Below are 17,276 nucleotides of genomic sequence, written 5' to 3' on the forward strand. Positions count from 1 at the left end.
TCATCACTTCTTTGTCTGTTTTATTTTTTTAGGTTGTTCATATGCTTGCCTTGTTTACTTGTTATTCTGTCTACTATGACTTGGTCACCCTTTTCTTGTAAAGCACATTTCTTGCAAAATAAAGAATATATAAAATAAATAAATAAATAAATTAAAGATTGGAAGCACCTACATTTGTCTTTGTCATGAAAAAGGGGTCGTTAAAGAAATGAACACTGGGCAGAAGCTGTAAACTGTCTCTTTCCACCTCTGTTAATCTTCATCTGAGAATGCTGCTTTGATTCTGCTTAAAGCTAGGGTTGGCAGTCTCGGAAAACCAGCATGAATTTGAATGTAGCTTTTCCTCAGGACTCCGTCTAACCCCTCCCCTCCTCCCTCGGAGCTCCTCCAAAACGACGCCCCCCCGCTCACATGCACGAGCGCCGCTGATTCTCGACCATATGATGGTGACTGATTCAAAACCGGTCCTCACCAAAACATTCTCATAGTGAAAGTTAAAAACACAAACAAACATGACTGCTGTTAGAACTCACAACTATCATGCTAGCATTATCCAGTTGTACTGGTGACACGATATCAGGAGAAGAGTTATAACACATATATAATACTGTAACAGCTCTACTGTTTGTTAAACGTGTTCAGTGTAGATGTTCTTAATTCCTACAGTGTTGACGGTCAGTGAAGGCATCAGGAGAGGTGTAGAGAGTGCGAGTGGGAGAGAGGAGAGGAGAAGTTCTTCATTCATTCAAACATTGATTGTTGTTTTGTTGGTTGGCGTGATCACGGTCGACAGTGACCGGTTATTAAAGCTCAACGTGTTCACGAATCGGCTCGTCATCACTACAGCGTCCGGACGGACGCTACAATAAATATATATTTTCTGTAGGACTTACTGAACGTCATTAATTATTCTGCTTGTTGGTGAGAGCTTTTTAGACTCTGATCCGGACTACAGTCCTGAGCAAAGCACCTCATCAGGTCAGAGGGGACAGGCCTGAGGACGAGCGAGAGGGGCAGTAAAGAGGCAGGAGAAGTAGAGGCAGGAGTTGGGGACTCGGAGGAGTGCACGCCGGGGAAATGTACGCACAGGAGGAGGGCAGAACGGCTGGATGGGATTTGATTGGTTTAAAATTTGGGGACCCAAAAAACGGTGATTGGTTGGTGTTTTCCCAGGTTTACTCCGGCTGTAGATAGCAGCTTTTTTTACCTCTTTTTTAAGAACACATTATGTATTGATTACCATCAGGACATAAAGATCATTTTAACCAGTATAACAAAAAGTGGATCTAAATCTGATTACCAACCCCAGCTTTAATGTGAACCTCTCTGTTGTTCTGCATCATAATATAGTCTCATATTCAGCCTGTTACCTGATGCATGTGAAACATTCAGATCTAAACACGCAGCTACTTTTACTTTGCCGTGTGAAAAAGTTGAGCACAGGCCTCCTTCACGTCTGTTGCGTAACCTCACTCTGCGGCTCTGTTGATGATTTCAGACAGACGTGGTATTTCCACAGGGAGAGACTTTGAGAAGGACAAAGTTCAGGCTTGTCAGACCTTTTTACAGCACGCAGGGTGGGTAAAAGACGTCACCGTGATATCTCCGGATATGAAGACGCGTATGAGAGAACGGGAGTGAGCTGGGATTTAAGAGGAAGAGTACCAGCATGAAGAGGTTTGATGGTTCATCAATGAATGTTCTGTTAGATGCTGTAGATTAAACCCTGAGGTGTGAATCACATACCTGTGGGAACACCAACAGCTTCTGAATGTTATCTCAGTAGATGTATAGTAACATAAATACTGTGTCCTTTATAAAGGTGCGGCACGTGAAGGATGTGTGTTTGTTTTTCTATATTTGAACTGGGATCAGAACACACTCGTAGCAGCAGCAGCAGGGTTCCTAAACACTTTGAAATCAAATGTAAAACTTTTCAAGACGGCCAAACAAACAGTAATTTACACAGGTGTGGTAAATCTAACTCTAAATCCAAAGTTAAAAGTTATTTCAAATACTTTGCAAATCACATCATAATTGTTGTTTGCCCCACCAACCATATATTTACACTGAAAACTTTCAACTTATACAACAAATTATAGAGCCACACACACACACACACACACACACACACACACACACACACACACACACACAAATCATGTAACATACTAGAACGTGTAGATTTGATAAAGTATTCAGGCATATGTCAACTGGACTGGTAGAAATTCTTGAAGACCTTTAACCTCTCCTCAGGAAGGCTTCTTCAGTTCTGATATAAGCCACTAACAGTCGTGGGTGTGTCCAGGGGTTGTTGTGAACAGTCGTTCAGTACCTCCTGGCAGTTGTTCTCCTAACACCTGACAGTCGTTCAGTACCTCCTGGCAGTTGTTCTCCTAACACCTGACAGTCGTTCAGTACCTCCTGGCAGTTGTTCTCCTAACACCTGACAGTCGTTCAGTACCTCCTGGCAGTTGTAGGGATCCTACTTAGGACCCTTTGTGACTCCTGGACACACCCACGACTGTTAGTGGCTTATATCTTCGAGCTCTTCCCCAGTCTGGTCAGAACTGAAGAAGCCTTTCCCGCCTTTTGATTCTATTTGAAGTTGTTTTTATGTACAGCACTTTGTGTGACAATATCATTGTATGAAAAGCGCTTTATAAATAAAGTCTGATTGATTGATTGATGGATTGATTGATTGATTGATTGATTCATAACTCTGGAAAAACTTTGTTCAAAAACAGCTTATTTTCATCTTCAGAGCATTTCTCAGGACTGTGTGGGCGTGGCCGCTAACTCTTTGATTGACAGGTCAATCAACTAAACCATGGCAACAGTGACAGCACAACACAAAGCAGCACAGAGACAAAGCCTGCCTGTTTAAGCCGACTGACTCCGAATCTGAAACTTATTCATTTTAAATGGTCTCTGAGTGCTGAGTCACAAAATACATTTAACATTTAGCATTTCTAAAACGACGTAGCCTCCACGATCAGGACATCAGGACCATGTGCTGCCCGGAGCAGTGCAGGCTGAAGGGCAGGAAGGCAGAGCACACAGAGACGTAGGGCTGGGCGATAATTCAATAACGATAATTATCGCGATATAATTTTTCTCGATATAAATATAAAACATTTTCGATTAAAAATTGCTATAAATAAACATGTAATTACATCCCCCGGCCACTTACAATGGAGGGGGCGCTAATGAGCCTTAAACTCTAGTTGCCGCCCAACATTTGACAGAAGAAGAAGAGGCATTGAACAGCCAATCATGTCGCGGGGTGAGAGGGCTGGGGGGCTTAAAGACGTTTGGAGCTGAATGTAAACACAGCTGAGACGAGGGACAGCGAGTCGTCAGTCTGACACTGAGTTGACTCTGTGTTAACTAGTAACTCCATACACTTCATTAAATCTACTTTCAGGATGTGGGTAAAGGAAGAGCACAGAGACAACTCCTGCTGTTCATTTAAACACGTTTAATGTCCACCTTGACCGTAGTACACCTGAAAACTGAATAACCTTGATGCATTCACTGCACCGTGGGAAACATCACTTTGCCTGTGACCCTTAGTAACCTTAAAGGTGACATATCATGCAAAATTGACTTTTCAATGGTTCTTTACCTGAAATATGTGTTCCTGGCATGTCTACAAACCCCCCGAGAATGAAAAGAATCCATTCTGCCCCTGTTCTGATTTCTCCACCTTTCTGTAAATGTGTGTGAAACGAGCCGTTTCAGACTTCCGTGTTTTTGTTACGTAACAACAATATCCGGTCTGTCACGGAGTCAGAGCTCAGAGCTTGTTCAGCCCATAGACTGTATAAAATAATACTGAATCCCTCCTCTGTTTTTCATTACCTGCACAAATGTGTGCTAACAAGGAGCTTAGGAGGGAGGCATGCTAGTTGTAGGCTGTCTTAATAAACACAAAGGTCAGTTTTACTCCCCACGTCTGCAGATTTGAAGATCTAGTGGAGGATTTTTATTTATCATGGATAAGTGCTAGCGCTAGTTAGCATAGCTACATAGCTACATGTCGTAGCTGTAGCTGTGTACCAAGACACACGTCTACATACTGACAAATAAAACAACAAGAAACACTAAATCTATGACCAATGGTTCAGAAAGGTCCTGCTACAGGCGCCTCTCCGTCAGGATCAGATTCTGGATCAGATTCAGAGGGTTGAAGTAACGTGATTTCTGAGCAGCCGTGTATATTCAGCCAACATGTAAACATTAGATCAACGTGCTGGAGAGCCGAGGCACATCCACTTCCTGAGGGGGCGTGGTCAGAGAGAAAACAGAGTGTTCTGATGAGGAGGACTGAAGAAGAGGGTTTTTCAGGCATGCCAAAATCTGATTTCAAAGTGTTTTTTTGAGCATAAACTTTAAAGACATGTTTTGGGGACCTCTTAGACCAATATATATTGATGAAAAAAGCGTGATATGTCACCTTTAAAGGGGAGTGCATCACTCGAAACAATACTCTACTAAACTGACCCACAGTACACAATCTAATATATCTTTGTTGTAAATTTAAATCAAATTATGCAAAATACTTCAACCTGAGAAAAATAAGAATCTACAAACTAAAACTTCACTAAAAAAACTAAAACTAAATCCAGATACAAACTAACAAACTGTCTTCAACTCTCACTCAGGACAGAAAATCTGACTACATTTAAATGAATTCATGATTTGATATTTGTCGTGATAATTATCGATATCGACTGATATGAAATATTTTATCGTGGTAACATAATTTTCAATATCGCCCAGCTCTACAGAGACTTTTGGCTAAACTCTGAACTGTTTGAGGAAACTTGGTGAACCGGTCCTGAGAAACTCTAAACCACAGCCTGCTGTTTCCCCGAATCCACCGCAGTTAGGAAAATAAAAGAATGACAACAAGCTGTCATCTTTAGCGGTGGATGTGCAGACAGGGTCACACGAGCACAGCAGTGCAAAGAGCAGAGAGACAGCTATACAGACAGATTACAGACAGGATGTGATTAGCAAACAAGCTGCAGACTGATTTATACTTCTGCGTCTCCCCTACACAGCAGCGGCTGACGTGGACATGAGCACCACATACTTGTGCGTCAATGTGTCCGTGTCGCGCAGCAATTCTCCTCCTAAACGCTTGAGGGCAGTGTGGTCTCTCTGATAGCCGGTCGCCTGCTTCCGGCCCTGCTACGATCTCTGTTTCCTTTTCCACAGAGATTCAGAGCGTGTTCTGTTAATCTACAGCTGATACATGTTGCTGTTTATCATACAGACATGATTACATGAAGAATAGAGAGGAGGAGATCAAATACACGGCCGATGAACGGGGATCCCGGAAGGGCTGTAAATGCAGGAAATACAAAGCCGCCGAGTGGACCAATCACAGGGTACATTTTGGAGGAGGTGCACGTCAGCTACGTGCAGAGGCCTCTCCGTAGGTACGGGAGCTATGCGGACCTCCGGCGTAGGCTACGCCATCAATTCGGTGCAGAAGTATAAATCAGCCTTGAGGAGCTAGCTGAGACGTCAGGAGACGGTCTGAGCAGGAGCAGAGTCGTTTTGTTGAACATGTGTGCATCTAACCAATCATAAATGAAACTCAGTGTTTAATTTATGATTGGTTAGATATTTATGTTGTAATAAATATCCAAGTTAACCCCGCCTTCTTTAACCGAGCGTCAAAACGTTATCAAAAACTTCACCAATAATATTAAAAAATGGATTAAAGTTCAGTTCTAATATTTTAAATATATATAACAGTATGTGCATGTAACTGTAAATATCATAGGTAGAATAGGTAGTTTTTGTTGATTTGGGTTCCCAGAGGTTAAACGGTGGCCTCATGTAGAACCCTGTGTCATTGATTAACCGTCCTACGCCGTGTTGTTAGTGTACCTGCTGTATCTTGTAAGGGCTGGGCAGCTGGTTTAACTCCATGACACCAAAGAACGGGTCCTGAGCTCCTTCTGCCTCCTCCATCATGTACAGATTGTCAGGCAGATCCAAGGCCAGCCTGCAAGAACAACAACAACACAATCCAATATATCACAACACCACACACGTCTTCTTTCAAAAGATCAAACATTCTTAATCTAAAAAAGGCGACACCATCTGTAGAGTGCACAATATGTCAGGCTGTATTGCAGAACCCACGGCTCACACATCGCTGCTGTTCCATAACACAGCCTATTAAACATTTATGATGCTATTTAAACGACAGAAGCATAATTTGTCCATTACTCACCCAATAAAACACTCTGTCTCCTTTCACAGTTTTTATTCATAAAATAATTTCCTCATAAATATTCCAACACATGCTTTGAGCTCACACTCCTCCAAACATGTGAAACCTCTGAAGGTAAATACTCCTCCTCTGTACACGCTCTGATATACAGTATGTTAGTGTTGCAGTACTCCTGACCGGTCTTGGTCTCGAGACCTGTCTTGGTCTCGAGACCGCTTGTTCAAGGTCTTGGTCTCGTCTCGGAATCGAAAGCATTTTTACTCGGTCTTGTCTCGGTCTCGGACTGGGCGGACTCCGTATTTTATATCAAGACCGGTGATGCACTACTGATGCTCTCTGTGTCCCTGTCATTACTGTGTTAAGAGAGGAAGCCCCCCCCCCTCTCAATTCATTCATTTCCCCCTCACCTGTTACGGTGCTACAGTGAGTGACATAACCCCTATCCCTCCAGGATTTCACAGGGTTTTTTCTGTGATTGTTGCGGCCAAAAAAGCCTGATTTTGCGACAGCCTTTTGAAAAAAATTGCGGTGAAAGTTGCGATCCTTTTTTTTTTTTATAATAACATCTCAGGGGCGAGTAAATACGCTGAATTACAGTTGTTTTTAGAAAACATTCTTGATGTGTGTGTCTTGACTGTATTTTGATTCTCTTGATTCACAGAAAAATGCCATGAAAGGACTGTATTGCACATTTACGACGGTCCTTGAATGCACCTCACAGTGACAGAGGCACTTGACAGACAGTCGGCACTCTGAAATGCATCTGCATCTTTGATTACAAGGAGTTGATCAAAACTTACTAAATGTGTCTGATGTTTCACCAAACTGGATTAAATCAAGCTGTAGACGGGAGATTTTTACGGTAATGGCAGCAACAACGTCAAACATCAAATAGTAAACAGACGTCCCCCGGGTGTGTCTTTGTCACTAACACACACCGGGGGTAAAGATCATCAATGAAGATGAGACAGATGCATGGAGGTGAGGAGAGCTGGTTCATAAAGCACACCTGCTGCAGGTAGAGACCAAGCTAACACTGAGCCCCTCAGATAATAACTCTAGTATCTATAAATAACAACGTTGTCATGGTCACTTGTCCTGCCTGCTGTCCCCTCTCTTCACCCGTTCTCTGTGCGTGTTTTGTTGTTGAAAAATGCCGATCAGGTGAGGACTTACGTTTATGTTCCAAGGAAGTGAAATGGATGATGAAACCGATGACGTACAGGGGCTGAGATTGAGGTAATTGGTTGAATTTGCGTTGATAGTTGCAATCGCGAAATCGCAAATTCCTGGAGGGACTGATTAATGAATGGAGACAGAGGACAGGAGAGAGACTGTGTGCCCGTGAACAGAGATGTCTAAGTCGTTTAATTAAGCAATAAATACACATTCAATAACAAACTCTGGAGACACACTGAGAGAAGGGCCCAGATAAATACATGCCACAGGATTACCACAGTCAACACCTATAACCCATCAGATACAAACACTACAAATATTAGAAAACAGAAAATGGAAAATGCACAATGAGGCAGGGCGCCCCTCCAAAAGTGGCACCCGCCCCTCCTTGGGAGTTCAGTAAATTGTATTTTCTATATAGCGCCAGATCGCAGCAGAAGTAACTGAAGGCTACCTCTCTTACAGATCAGGTCTAAACCTTGTTCTTTTATTAAACAGACTAAATATCCTTATGTCATTTATCTTATTGACATGACGGGATGTCATTTCTGCATCTGCATGGTCGTGCGTCTACAATGCTCATCTGCTCTCTGTATCGCACATGACAGAGTTCTGCTCCGATGCGCACACAGACACACAAACACGTGCACGCACACACATACACACACAGACGAGTACACTCCGTACAGCGGACTGAGGAGGGAAAAATATGTCACAACCACCACAAGAAAAGCAGAGAAATATCTCTGCCTTTTTGAAGCGCTCTCAGGGACATCTCTGTGAGGAGGGCAACACTCGCTCTGCTGCGGGTAGCAGTCGGAGTAGATCTCCTGCTCCGGGTCCAAGTACAGGAAAGAGGCCGAGTGCTCCACGCTCTGCCCCTGCCCAGCAGCAAAAGTCCAGTCACCATTGTATTTCTGATTTTGACCTAGCTTGGCTGATAGATAGATAGATAGATAGATAGATAGATAGATAGATAGATAGATAGATAGATAGATAGATAGATAGATAGATAGATAGAAGAACCCCCCCCCCTTCCCAAGGCTGTAAACCTAGGGGAAACGCTGTATGGTCTTGGTCTTGTCTCAGTCTTGCCCTGCCTTGGTCTTGACCCCTAAATGTCTTGGTCTTGTCTTGGTCCCGTAGCACTCTGGTCTCGGACGTGTCTTGGTCTGGGTTAATGTGGTCTTGAATACAACACTACAGTATATGTGTGTGTGCTCACCTGTCAGACTTGGGCAGGTCGATTCGTACGCATCTTTTAGAGCGCAGCAGGCGCTCCATGGTCTGCTGAGCCTCCTCTGGAAAGAGAAAGATTGAAAGTTTTAGAGGTACAGTCCGGTCAGAAACAGGAACAGAGAGATCCAGTTTGAAGCATTAAAAATGTCCATTAAGGTGACTTTATGACCATAAAACCTCCTTTAAGACAAGAGAGGAAGGTGTTCTGGTAATGCAACAGTGCAGCTGAGGTGTTATCTTTGTATCTGCACCCTTGTGTAGACTCAAAATAACATTTATAAGCTAACTTTATCATAACATAGAGGATCATTATTTGTATTGTTCAAGCTGGAATCCCCAAAGACAGATATTAACTGTTTACAGACCATCCTGTGTACCCGAGGACCCCATTCTCCTCTTTAAATGGTGTGTGACAGCTTTGGGTCACGGTGACGTCTGATTGTACAGACAGAGATTAAATGAAACACCACTCCTGCAGCCAGAGCCATGGTAAACAAACACACTGACTCTCCTCCTGCTTCTCATCCTGCAATGTTTCTCACAGTTTTCATCAACCACCACGACGGCATTATTGTGAATCTGTCAGAAGCAATATTAGTCTGAGGGTGTAAAATATGCCATGATGAAAAGAGACTGCTGAGCCCGGTTTGATGGAAATGCATTCATGAGCTCTACAGGCTTTTAAAATCAGCTTTGCCTGGGTGATTTGGAGAACGGTGCATTGTGCAGAGATAGCACTACTCTGGTTTTACACATAAACAGCATTTCTTAGGTTTTACGTTTTGCAGGGACGACTCGTCTGCTGGGTTTTGCATAATATGAATGAGCAGCGTTTCACCTGAGACTTTGGAAAGCAGCCTAACACAGAGCAGTAGTTCTTGTTAAGGTGAAAATGATCCTTCTTATTGACTGTTTTCTGTTAAACCTTGATAAATAACAGATGAAAATCTCCTCTTGTTTAAGACCTGACTTCTGGCATGAACAGAGCATACTGTATGTGTGTTTTACACTACATAAAGACCTCTTTTTTATGTAGCGTCCCCTTTCTTTTGGCTCATCTAGTGGAAGCTTACAGTACATTATTTCCACACAGTGATGCCCAGAGGATGTTTATGACTGTTCTGGGCTTTCTACTCTTTGCTTGCTCCAGATTCTTTGTTTCCTCTCACCCAGCAGGAAGCTGCACTGCCTGTGGTACACGACCACCACTCCATAATGCAGCTGGGCGGACAGGTAGAGGGAGAACCGAGGCCTCGGCAGGTTGGGCTGTAATGCGGGCACCTGGGCTGTCACATAGTCCACAATGTCGCCACTGTAAACATAAAACACAAAGAGCCAGGATTATCAACTCAATATTATCATAATAATTATAATTACTTTATTTGCATAGCACCTTTAAAAACAAATGTTTACAAAGTGCTTTGACAAACAAAGCACGGCAGGATTCAGAAGACAGAATAAACCTGTAACAGACAGAGAGGAGTGTAGAAAGTCTAACAGTGCAAAAACAAAATACAACACAAAAGATTAAAAGAATACATTAAACAGAAATTAAACACAATGAAGGGGTGAGACATTAAACCAATAAATCACTGTTAAAGAGGTATGTTTAACATAAATAATATAAATAATATACATATATAATGAATAATAATAATATGTATATAAATGAATAAATATAAATAATATACATAAATAAATGAATAAATATAAATTATATACATAAATAAATTAATACATATAATATATATATATATAAATGAATAAATAAATATAAATAATAAACATAAATAAATGAATAAATATAATATATATATACATGAATACATATAAAAAATATACATATATAAATAATATACATAGATAAATGAATAAATATAATATATATATAAATGAATAAATATAAATAATATACATAAATAAATGAATAAATATAATATATAAATAAATAAATATAAATAATAAACATAAATAAATGAGTAATAATAATAATACAATACATTTATAAAATTAAATTAAAAAAATGAATTAGTTGGATAAAAACTATGAATAATGATAAATAAAAATAAAAAGCGGTTAAAAGGATAAAGTCACATAAAAGCAGGTCTCTAAAAATGAGTCTTAAGAGGAGCCGTATCTTCAGGGAGGAAAATTGTATTTACTTTAAGATCCAATTTTACAGCACTACATAACACATTCTTAAACACTATTTTAGACACAAACATATTGTTGAGTTTGCTTTTTATTTTGTGTGCTGCTGACCTATTGGCCAGGTCGCCTTTGTAAATGAGGTCTTGATCTCAATGGGTTCTCATCCATTGAGATATATTTCATATTTTATACAGTCTATGGTCTCATCTGGTTAAATAAAGGTTACATTAAATTGTATCTGTCCTGCTTAGCTTCGATCAAATATCCAGCTAGCTAGCAATAAAACTCCTGACATAGATGTTCTACAGTCTATGGTTCTTACCATGTTCTCTTCACATTGACTTTGAGAAGCTCTCTCCGGGTGACCCTGGTTCCTCTGGTTGCTGCAAACCTAAATAACAAGACACAAAATCAAACCTTAGCTAACACGGGCTCATCAGTCTCCAGGTTAAAGAGCACTTGTTGTGTTCCTAATGAATAACAATGTAGCTTGTAGAAAGAAGCTAACACATAACACAGCTGTAGCTTGTTTATAAACTCACCATACTGTAGAAAAACATCCAGTGTGGCGCTGGAGGACATTCGGGTAATAAAACATGTTAACTCTCTTTCTGTGACTCTTTGAGGAACAGATAAAGATTTTAAATGTTATCTCAGAGAGGAATAACGGCCCACCGCAGTCTTCCCGCGTCTCGTCTGACTCGACCAATCAGGTTGCAGGTTTCAACGTCCCACCACGATTTCCCGCGTCTACTCCGATTTGACCAATCAGGGGCCAGTTTCTGCAGATTGAACGTAAACACTAATGATGCCTTGAAGTAGAGTGGAAAATATGAGCATCAACGTGTTATGTCAACACAGTTATAGTTTGTAACTTCAGGATTAATAATGTCTGATCAGTTTATAAACTAATAGGTTGTTATGTATTTAATCAGAAGCAGTCAATGATGAAATAACAGTATGTTTATGTTATTAAACTGGCTCACATTGCATACATTAAACAAATAATCATTCAGCTTTACCTGTTTCATTATTTATCTATTTTTACTTTCTTTGCTTACTGTTTTGAAGTTGTTTTAGTTTTAGTTTGCTTGTTTTTATTTTAACTATTTGTTTGTCTTTCCTGTCTTTATGTTGTTCTTATTCCTCTCAACAATGATTTATTGGTCTATTGTCCCACCACTTCATTCTGTTTAATTTACGTGTATTATTTTTAACCTCTTGCGTTGCATTTTGTCTTGCATTGTTAAAATTCATCCTCCCTGTCTAAATGTTTACTTTGTTATCTGAACAATGCTTTGTTTGTCAAAGCACTTTGTAAACATTTGTTTTAAAGGTGCTATATCAATAAAGTTATTATTGCTATTATTATTATTATCATTATTATCATTATTATTGTTATTATTATTATTATTATTATTATTATTATTATTATTATTATTATTATTACTATCATTATTATATTATTATTATTATTATTATTATTATTATTACTATCATTATATATATATATATATATATATATATATATATATATATATATATATATATTATTATTATTATTATTATTATTATTATTATTGTTATTATTATTATTATTATTATTATTATTATTAATATCATTATTATTATTATTATTAAAATTATTATTAAAATTATTAAAATTATTATTATTATTATTATTAACATTATCATTATTATTATTATTATTATTATTATTATTATTATTATTATTATTATTATTAATATCATTATTATTATTATTATTATTATTATTATTATTATTATTATTATTATTCATGAATCCCCTTTACTGTCCTTGCTGCTGTTGTTGAAACCTTATTACTCTGTGTACCTAATCATTCGGTCCCTCCTTTTTTAAAGCACATTTCTTGCTCAATGAAAAAATAAATGAAAAATAGTCTCACCATTGACTTATTACAGTTCACAAACGGCTTATATCAGTAATAATGATTCAACAATGCAATAAATAAATAAATGAAATGGTAAATGGACTTGTACTTTTATATATTTTTTCTTTGCTACCACTGTAGCTCTTTTACACTCCCTGTCACCTCCACCATTCACACCACATTCACCCACTGATGAGAGAGGCTGCTATAGTAAGGGACCATCGGTGTTAGTTAATCTCATTCACACACATTCACACACCGCTGAACAACTGAAGGAGCATGTTGGGGTTCAGTGTCTTACTCAAGGAGACTTCAGCATGTGACTGCAGGAGCTGGGATGACCAACTCCAACCACTGAGCCACAGCCGCCAAAATGAAAAATTTACAATAAACAGCTAAATTGAAATGTAGAAACTGAAATGTTAACATTGAAGTTTCTACATTCTAACTTTGCTGTTTTTTTGGAGTTCATTTAATGAATATATTATTTAATAAGTGTTGATTTAAATACTTTTTTAGTCTTTAATTTCAGGTTTATTTACTTTGAGTTGGAGTAGCCCTAACATTTCATTTTCTGTTTTTATTTTTCTGTATCTTTGGATTTTAATTTCATAAATACATATTATTAAAAAAAATGTATTCAAAGACTTTTTCTTATTTCAAATTTCAGATTTATTAACTTTGAGTTGGAGTAGCCTTAACATTTCAGTTTCTACCTTTTTATTTAGCTGTTTTTTTTGCTAAATTTCATAAATATATAGTATTGGCTGATAGGTGTGGATTTAAAGACTTTTTTAAATTTCTAATTTCAGGTGTAGTTACTGTGAGTTTGAGCAGCCCTAACATTTCAGTTTCTACATTTTTATTTTGCTAGTTTTTGGACTTAAATTTCACATATACAGTATCTCACAAAAGTGAGTACACCCCTCACATTTCTTCTAAAGCTGATGCACAAGAAAGTCCGCAAAAGTTTTCTAAAGACAGCAGACTAAGGACATGGATTACTGGAACCATGTCTTGTGGTCTGATAAAACCAAGATAAACTTATTTGGTTCAGATGGTGTCAAGCGTGTGGGGCAACCAGGTGAGGAGTACAAAGACAAGTGTGTCTTGCCTACAGTCAAGCATGGTGGTGGGAGTGTCATGGTCTGGGGCTGCATGAGTGCTGTCGGCACTGGGGAGCTACAGTTCATTGAGGGAACCATGAATGCCAACATGTACTGTGACATACTGAAGCAGAGCATGGTCCCCTCCCTTCAAAAACTGGGCCGCAGGGCAGTACTCTGACATGATAACGACCCCAAACACATGCACAAGACAGCCACTGCCTCGCTAAAGAAACTGAGGGTGAACGTGATGGAGTGGCCAAGCATGTCTCCAGACCTAAACCCTATTGAGCATCTGTGGGACATTCTCAGGTGGAAGGTGGAGGAGCGCAAGGTCTCTAACATCCACCACCTCTGTGATGTTGTCATGGAGGAGTGGAAGAGGATTCCAGTGGCAACCTGTGAAGCTCTGGTGAACTCCATGCCCAAGAGGGTTAAGGCAGTGCTGGAAAATAATGGTGGCCACACAAAATATTGACACTTTGGGCCCAATTTGGACATTTTCACTTAGGGGTGTACTAACTTTTGTTGCCGGTGGTTTAGACATTAATGGGTGTGTGTTGAATTATTTTGAGGGGACAGTAAATTTACACTGTTATACAAGCTGTACACTGACTACTTTACATTATATCAAAGTGTCATTTCTTCAGTGTTGTCCCATGAAAAGGTATAATTAAATATTTGCAGAAATGTGAGGGGTGTACTCACTTTTGTGAGATACTGTATATTATTTAATAATTGTCAATTGAAAGACTTTTTTCTATTCTTAATTTCAGGTTTACTTTGAGTATCAGTAGCCTTAACATTTCAGTTTCTACATTCTAATTGTGCTGTATCTTTAGAGTTTAATTTCATGAATATATATTTATTATCATTAAATAAGTGTTAATTTAAAGACTTTTTTCTATTTTTAAATTCAGGTGTATTTACTTTGAGTTTCAGTAGCACGAACAATTCGGTTTCTATTTTTATTTTGCTGTATCTTCGGAGTTTAATTTCATAATTATATATTATTTGATTAGTTTTAAATTAAATACTTTTTTCTTGTTTTAATGTCATGTGTTTCAGTGGCCCTGATATTTCAGTTTGTATTTTTATTTTGCTGTTTCTTTAGTTTCATTTCATGCATATTTATTATTTTTTATAAGTTTTTATGTAAAAACTTTTCTTTATTTTTTAATCACAGGTTTGTTTACTTTGAGTTTCAGTGGCCCTAACATTTCAGTTTCTATTTTAATTTTACTGTATCTTTGGAATTTAATTTCACAATTATATATTATTTGATTAGTCTTGAATTAAATACTTTTTTCTTGTTTTAATGTCATGTGTATTTACTTGGAGTTTCAGTGGCCCTAATATTTCAGTTTCTATTTTTACTCCAAAGAAAGGAGAGGAAAATATGAGGAAGTGTGACGTCAGCGCGCTTATGGGAAGTGGTGAATGATTGGCCACGCCTCTGTACGCGAGGAGGCAGGCAGCAACGTGAGCGTCGGGTGGTGGAGTCTGATTGAAGAAGAAACTACAGCAGCAGCAGGAAGGAGAAGGAGAAGAAGAAGAAGGGTCTGTCGGTGTTTCTGGGAGCGTTCTGACAGAAGAGTCTTTAAAATGGCGTACCACAGTCCGTACAAAGCCCCCCCACAGATCAGCGCCCCGCCGGACCAGAGCTTCCTGTGGAATATCTTCCAGAGGTGAGTGTCGGAGGAGGACGGCTCTCTCTCTCGCTCCTCTCTGCAGTGGAAACTGCTGTGGTTCACCGCGCGGAGAGGAAGAGAGAGAGGTAGGGCAGGGGACTCTGTTTCTCTGACAGCCCGTCTTTAATCCACTGACTTTAAACTGTCTTAGTCTGAGAGCAGAGCAGGGAAGAAGTCAGGTCTGAGGTTACCTCTGAGCTGGAGCGCTACTGGAGATTCAGCTGCACTGTATGATACACGTCTCTTAGCTGCCACATTACAACACATTAGATCATTCTCTTTAGAGCATGATCACAGGCGTTCAATGATTGTAATCAAGTCAAAGCAAGCATGTGCCCCAACCAGGAAACTGGGTCCTGTAAGAGTTCTCAAACTAGGGTCTAAGGACCTCCAGGAGTCCTTGGAAGCTTTTGTTCAGGGGTCTCCCAGCTACAGTACAGCCCTAATATCAGAACAGAGATTCGGTGAACTTATTTTTATGAATGGATCCCCTTTGCGGTCTGTGTGAGGACCAAAAACCCTTAGACCCTGTCAGGAATGTGTTCTTGATACAATCTGACAGATCAGAGTCTATATGACGCATGTGAGTCTATTTATGGGACTCTAACATGAATACATTGAGAAAGTCAGACAGCAGCAGTGTGTATGATCCCTCTCCTGGGTTGACATTACACTATCAGCAGCGGCGTTCAACCAGTGATAGTCATCATTTTCAGTGTAGCCTGAGTCTAAAGTGTGTCAGCAGCTAAGAAGGTCAGCAGAGTAGACCGAGGGGGGACCACTGATGTGCTCTGGCCCCTGGTCGTAGTAAGCTATAGAGAGTTATGTAATACTGCAGAGGATTCTTCCCTTCTGCTTTGCTTTCTCACAACATTGAGATGCTGCACACATACAAGGCTCGGAGCACTCTTTACAAATTATTTATGTGTGCTGCAAGCCCCTCAGATATCAGCATGGAAGTATACACTGCATCTTTTCATTGTTTCTCTTCGTCTGATCGTCTTTCACAGCCACACAAACAGGGCTCCCTGTGACGGGCATGCACGTATGGAGTGATTATCACATCCCATCCTTTAAATATCATGCCTCACATGAGCGTTACGCTGCAACATCTGCTGCCTCTTGGTGAAAATCTGGCAGAGCTGTGCTGGAATTCCCTCAGTCATGTGATCAGAGTCAGTGGAGCATAGTTGACGCGGGAGGCCTCTCAATCTCTGTGACACACACGCACTTTTACAATATGACTCACCGTCCGGCAGCCTGTAGTCATCCATTCATCTTAAGCAGCTCTTTCAGCCGTCTTTGTTTGATCATCACAGGAGGAGAAGCGTTTCATCCCCACTGTGGTGCAGTGAATGGAGAGACACACTGCAGTCAGTCTGTCTCCATTAGGGATGTAAGGATACACTCAACCCATGATTCAAATCGAATCCTGATTATTGATTCACTCACGATTCACTCACAATTCTCTAACGATTTTCAAGAAAACTGGATTGAACTCAAAATTTAGATAACTATTATTTTATTTCAGTCCTCAGATATGGACAGTTGGGATATATATTTGTTCTCTTATATTTCTTTGTAAACAAAGTCATCCTTTTTCATTTTTAAGGTGTGTTGTAACTCAAATTAAACCACTGCACACTTTTTTTCAGCACCTTGTAAAAAACTAAAATCACTGTACAAAAATACCTTGATGGAAAATTTCAGAACAATCATAGAGAAATGGAAAGTGAACGAT

At 39.4% G+C, this 17,276-nt stretch overlaps 2 protein-coding genes across 4 annotated transcripts in view; one reads left to right on the forward strand and one right to left on the reverse strand.

The window, feature by feature from the left end:
• Positions 1-11,531, reverse strand: part of rec8b (REC8 meiotic recombination protein b) — a 38,532-nt gene extending 27,001 nt beyond the window's left edge. For both annotated transcript variants that reach the window (XM_034706987.1, XM_034706985.1), the window contains exons 1-5: positions 11,368-11,531; positions 11,148-11,216; positions 9,844-9,986; positions 8,661-8,736; positions 5,908-6,025 (exon numbers count right to left, since the gene is read on the reverse strand). In XM_034706987.1, coding sequence (XP_034562878.1) covers positions 5,908-6,025; positions 8,661-8,736; positions 9,844-9,986; positions 11,148-11,216; positions 11,368-11,423 — 462 coding nt within the window. In that variant the 5' untranslated portion in view covers positions 11,424-11,531. The remainder of the gene's footprint in view (positions 1-5,907; positions 6,026-8,660; positions 8,737-9,843; positions 9,987-11,147; positions 11,217-11,367) is intronic.
• Positions 11,532-15,290: 3,759 nt separating this feature from the next.
• The window catches only part of pdcd6 (programmed cell death 6), a 31,204-nt gene continuing 29,218 nt past the window's right edge, over positions 15,291-17,276 (forward strand). The window contains exon 1 of one of the 2 annotated variants that reach the window (XM_034706851.1): positions 15,291-15,532. In XM_034706851.1, coding sequence (XP_034562742.1) covers positions 15,450-15,532 — 83 coding nt within the window. In that variant the 5' untranslated portion in view covers positions 15,291-15,449. The remainder of the gene's footprint in view (positions 15,533-17,276) is intronic. The other variant, XM_034706852.1, reaches the window with a different exon arrangement.

The sequence above is a fragment of the Notolabrus celidotus genome, chromosome 17 (genome assembly GCF_009762535.1).
Source record: "Notolabrus celidotus isolate fNotCel1 chromosome 17, fNotCel1.pri, whole genome shotgun sequence".
Taxonomy (NCBI): Eukaryota; Metazoa; Chordata; class Actinopteri; order Labriformes; family Labridae; genus Notolabrus; species Notolabrus celidotus.